The sequence below is a fragment of the Perkinsus marinus genome (genome assembly GCF_000006405.1).
Source record: "Perkinsus marinus ATCC 50983 genomic scaffold scf_1104296941730, whole genome shotgun sequence".
NCBI classification, from domain to species: Eukaryota; Perkinsozoa; order Perkinsida; family Perkinsidae; genus Perkinsus; species Perkinsus marinus.
In genome coordinates, this window is record NW_003212396.1 from 1,579 (window position 1) to 3,543 (window position 1,965).

The following is a 1,965-nucleotide window of genomic DNA, read 5'->3' on the forward strand; positions in this document are numbered from 1 at the left end:
CATTCAGAGAGCGTGCGCTCACAGTGATCTATAAAAGTTCGAAGGGTCTGAAGTGAGCCATTCGCGTGGAATTGGCTAAAATAAACGAATTCGCGACCTTTTTGAGGTCTAGCTCATACAACGTGTCCCTATGAATGTGACAGCGCATCATGGACTCTAATCTTTCCTGGCCCATCGTGCTCCGAAGGCAACTCTTCAGCCGACCCATGCACGAGAAAGATCTTTCGGCTTCGCAGGAAGATGGTGGCAGAGTGAGCAGCAATCTCACCAATATAGTCACTGTGGGGAAAAATTGGGCCATAACCGCCATATCTGAAGGCTCTGAACTCGGATGCCTACCCTGGAGCCATCGCTGAACATCATCCAAATTATGCAACTGCACTTTGCGGTCGGACAGGTTATCGTGGAAAGTCTCCAACTCTCTGCGTAATCGTGGAAGATCGATATCGTCGTCGTAGTCCTCTTTCGCCATCAATATACACTCCTCCTTCCACGGACCAGGGTCGTTGCAAATCAGTAGTTTCTCTAGCTTCATAACCCTGTTGAATTGCTCATTCAGGAATCTACTTTCCAGAGAAGAGATACCACATCGATATAGATCCAAGTATAGCTGGATGTGGAAGCGCTTCGCCGCTACTGATATCCGTTCGTCAACGTCGGCAGCCGCAGCAGCGGTGGAAATTTTTTGCCTTCCCACTCTGCATCCGCGAGAGGCCCTCGGATCTTCCAACCTAAGCTCACCGGCTAGGACGGTAATCTCGTCGTAGAACGCGGCAGCCCTGGCCACCGTGTGACCTGTCTCCCAGGTGCCCTTGAGGGTGAGACATGCATGCTGAGTGCTGGCCAAGTTGGCCGATCATCCCTGCATGAATTTATGGCATGGATGAGCCTCAGAAAAGAGCTTGTGAAGAGTGTTCAGACAGAAGAAGAACGTAAAGTTCTCGAATTTCGCGAGAAACCCAGCTGCGCGGCCCCGCATTTCCGAAGAATGAGTCGTTCCCTCCATCATCGACGCCAACCACTCCAATATGGGCTCATAGTTATCCTTCAGAGCTTCTAGAGCACTGACACGCAATACCCAACGTGTAGGGCATAAGGGACGTAAGCGTTTCGACCGAGCACCATCTTTCTCGCAGAAAGTAGCAAGACTAGCAAGTCTCTGCGGACTGTCTCGACAGAATGATGCAAAGGCACCACAGAAGGAGAGCACGTCTTCGAACGCAGCTCGCGTCTCTCGATTGCTGATGGTGGAGATCCCGTCCTGCAGAGTCAAATTCAACCTGTGACCCATGCAGTGTATATAACGAGCCCTCGTCTCATATTGCTGGTACTTCACCGCAACTCCACCATGCTTCCCCGACATCGTGCTACACCCATCCATACCCAATCCTCGAGTATTGCTTATGTCTAGATGTGATTCTTCCAGAAAGTCCAAAAGATGATTGGTTAAGGCAGTTGCCTTCCCGCTCGTGGTCCTTATCAACGATATAAAGTACTCCCTTACCTCGAGATCAGAAGGATCGACGAAGCGGAGACAGATAGCGATCTTCTGTGAGGTAGAGGAATCGGTAGCTTCATCGCATATTATACTGAACCACCGAGCATCACGGGCACGCTTAAGGAGTATATCCCGCACCGAGTCACCCAGGAGGAGCACGTACTCCTCGACGGTGCGGTGCGAAAGCCAGCGAGGGCCCTCACCACCGGCCGATATCGGCTGCCTAGCCAACCAATGAGCCAACTCAGAGCAATTAACGGACGATAGACGTAGCAGCCGCCACAGGTTAGCATCCGTGTCCACATGACCCCGGATAGCCAGACCTTGACCGAGTAGATACTGAAGGCAGAGGAGCACATTCAGAAGTGCTACAGAGCCCCTTTTGGCCGCCGCAGCAGCGGCAGAGGATATGGTATGAACGACAGAGGCCTTCCCTAGCTGCTCCCGATGTTGAATTTTGATAGCAT

At 51.7% G+C, this 1,965-nt stretch overlaps 3 protein-coding genes across 3 annotated transcripts in view; all 3 read right to left on the bottom strand.

Annotated features, from left to right (window-relative positions):
* The window catches only part of Pmar_PMAR002658 (hypothetical protein), a gene marked incomplete at both ends in the record, with an annotated part of 782 nt that extends 574 nt beyond the window's left edge, over positions 1-208 (bottom strand). The window contains 2 exons of the mRNA XM_002781593.1: positions 23-75; positions 98-208. Coding sequence (XP_002781639.1) covers positions 23-75; positions 98-208 — 164 coding nt within the window. The remainder of the gene's footprint in view (positions 1-22; positions 76-97) is intronic.
* A 131-nt stretch (positions 209-339) lies between these two features.
* Pmar_PMAR002659 (hypothetical protein) lies at positions 340-731 on the bottom strand (the record flags this gene model as incomplete). The annotated part of the gene is made up of 1 exon (XM_002781594.1): positions 340-731. A coding segment is annotated over one exon (392 nt), but the record flags the coding sequence as incomplete, so codon positions are not given.
* A 125-nt stretch (positions 732-856) lies between these two features.
* On the bottom strand, positions 857-1,837 carry Pmar_PMAR002660 (conserved hypothetical protein; the record flags this gene model as incomplete). Its single annotated transcript, XM_002781595.1, has 1 exon — positions 857-1,837. A coding segment is annotated over one exon (981 nt), but the record flags the coding sequence as incomplete, so codon positions are not given.
* Between the last annotated feature and the right edge of the window lie 128 nt (positions 1,838-1,965).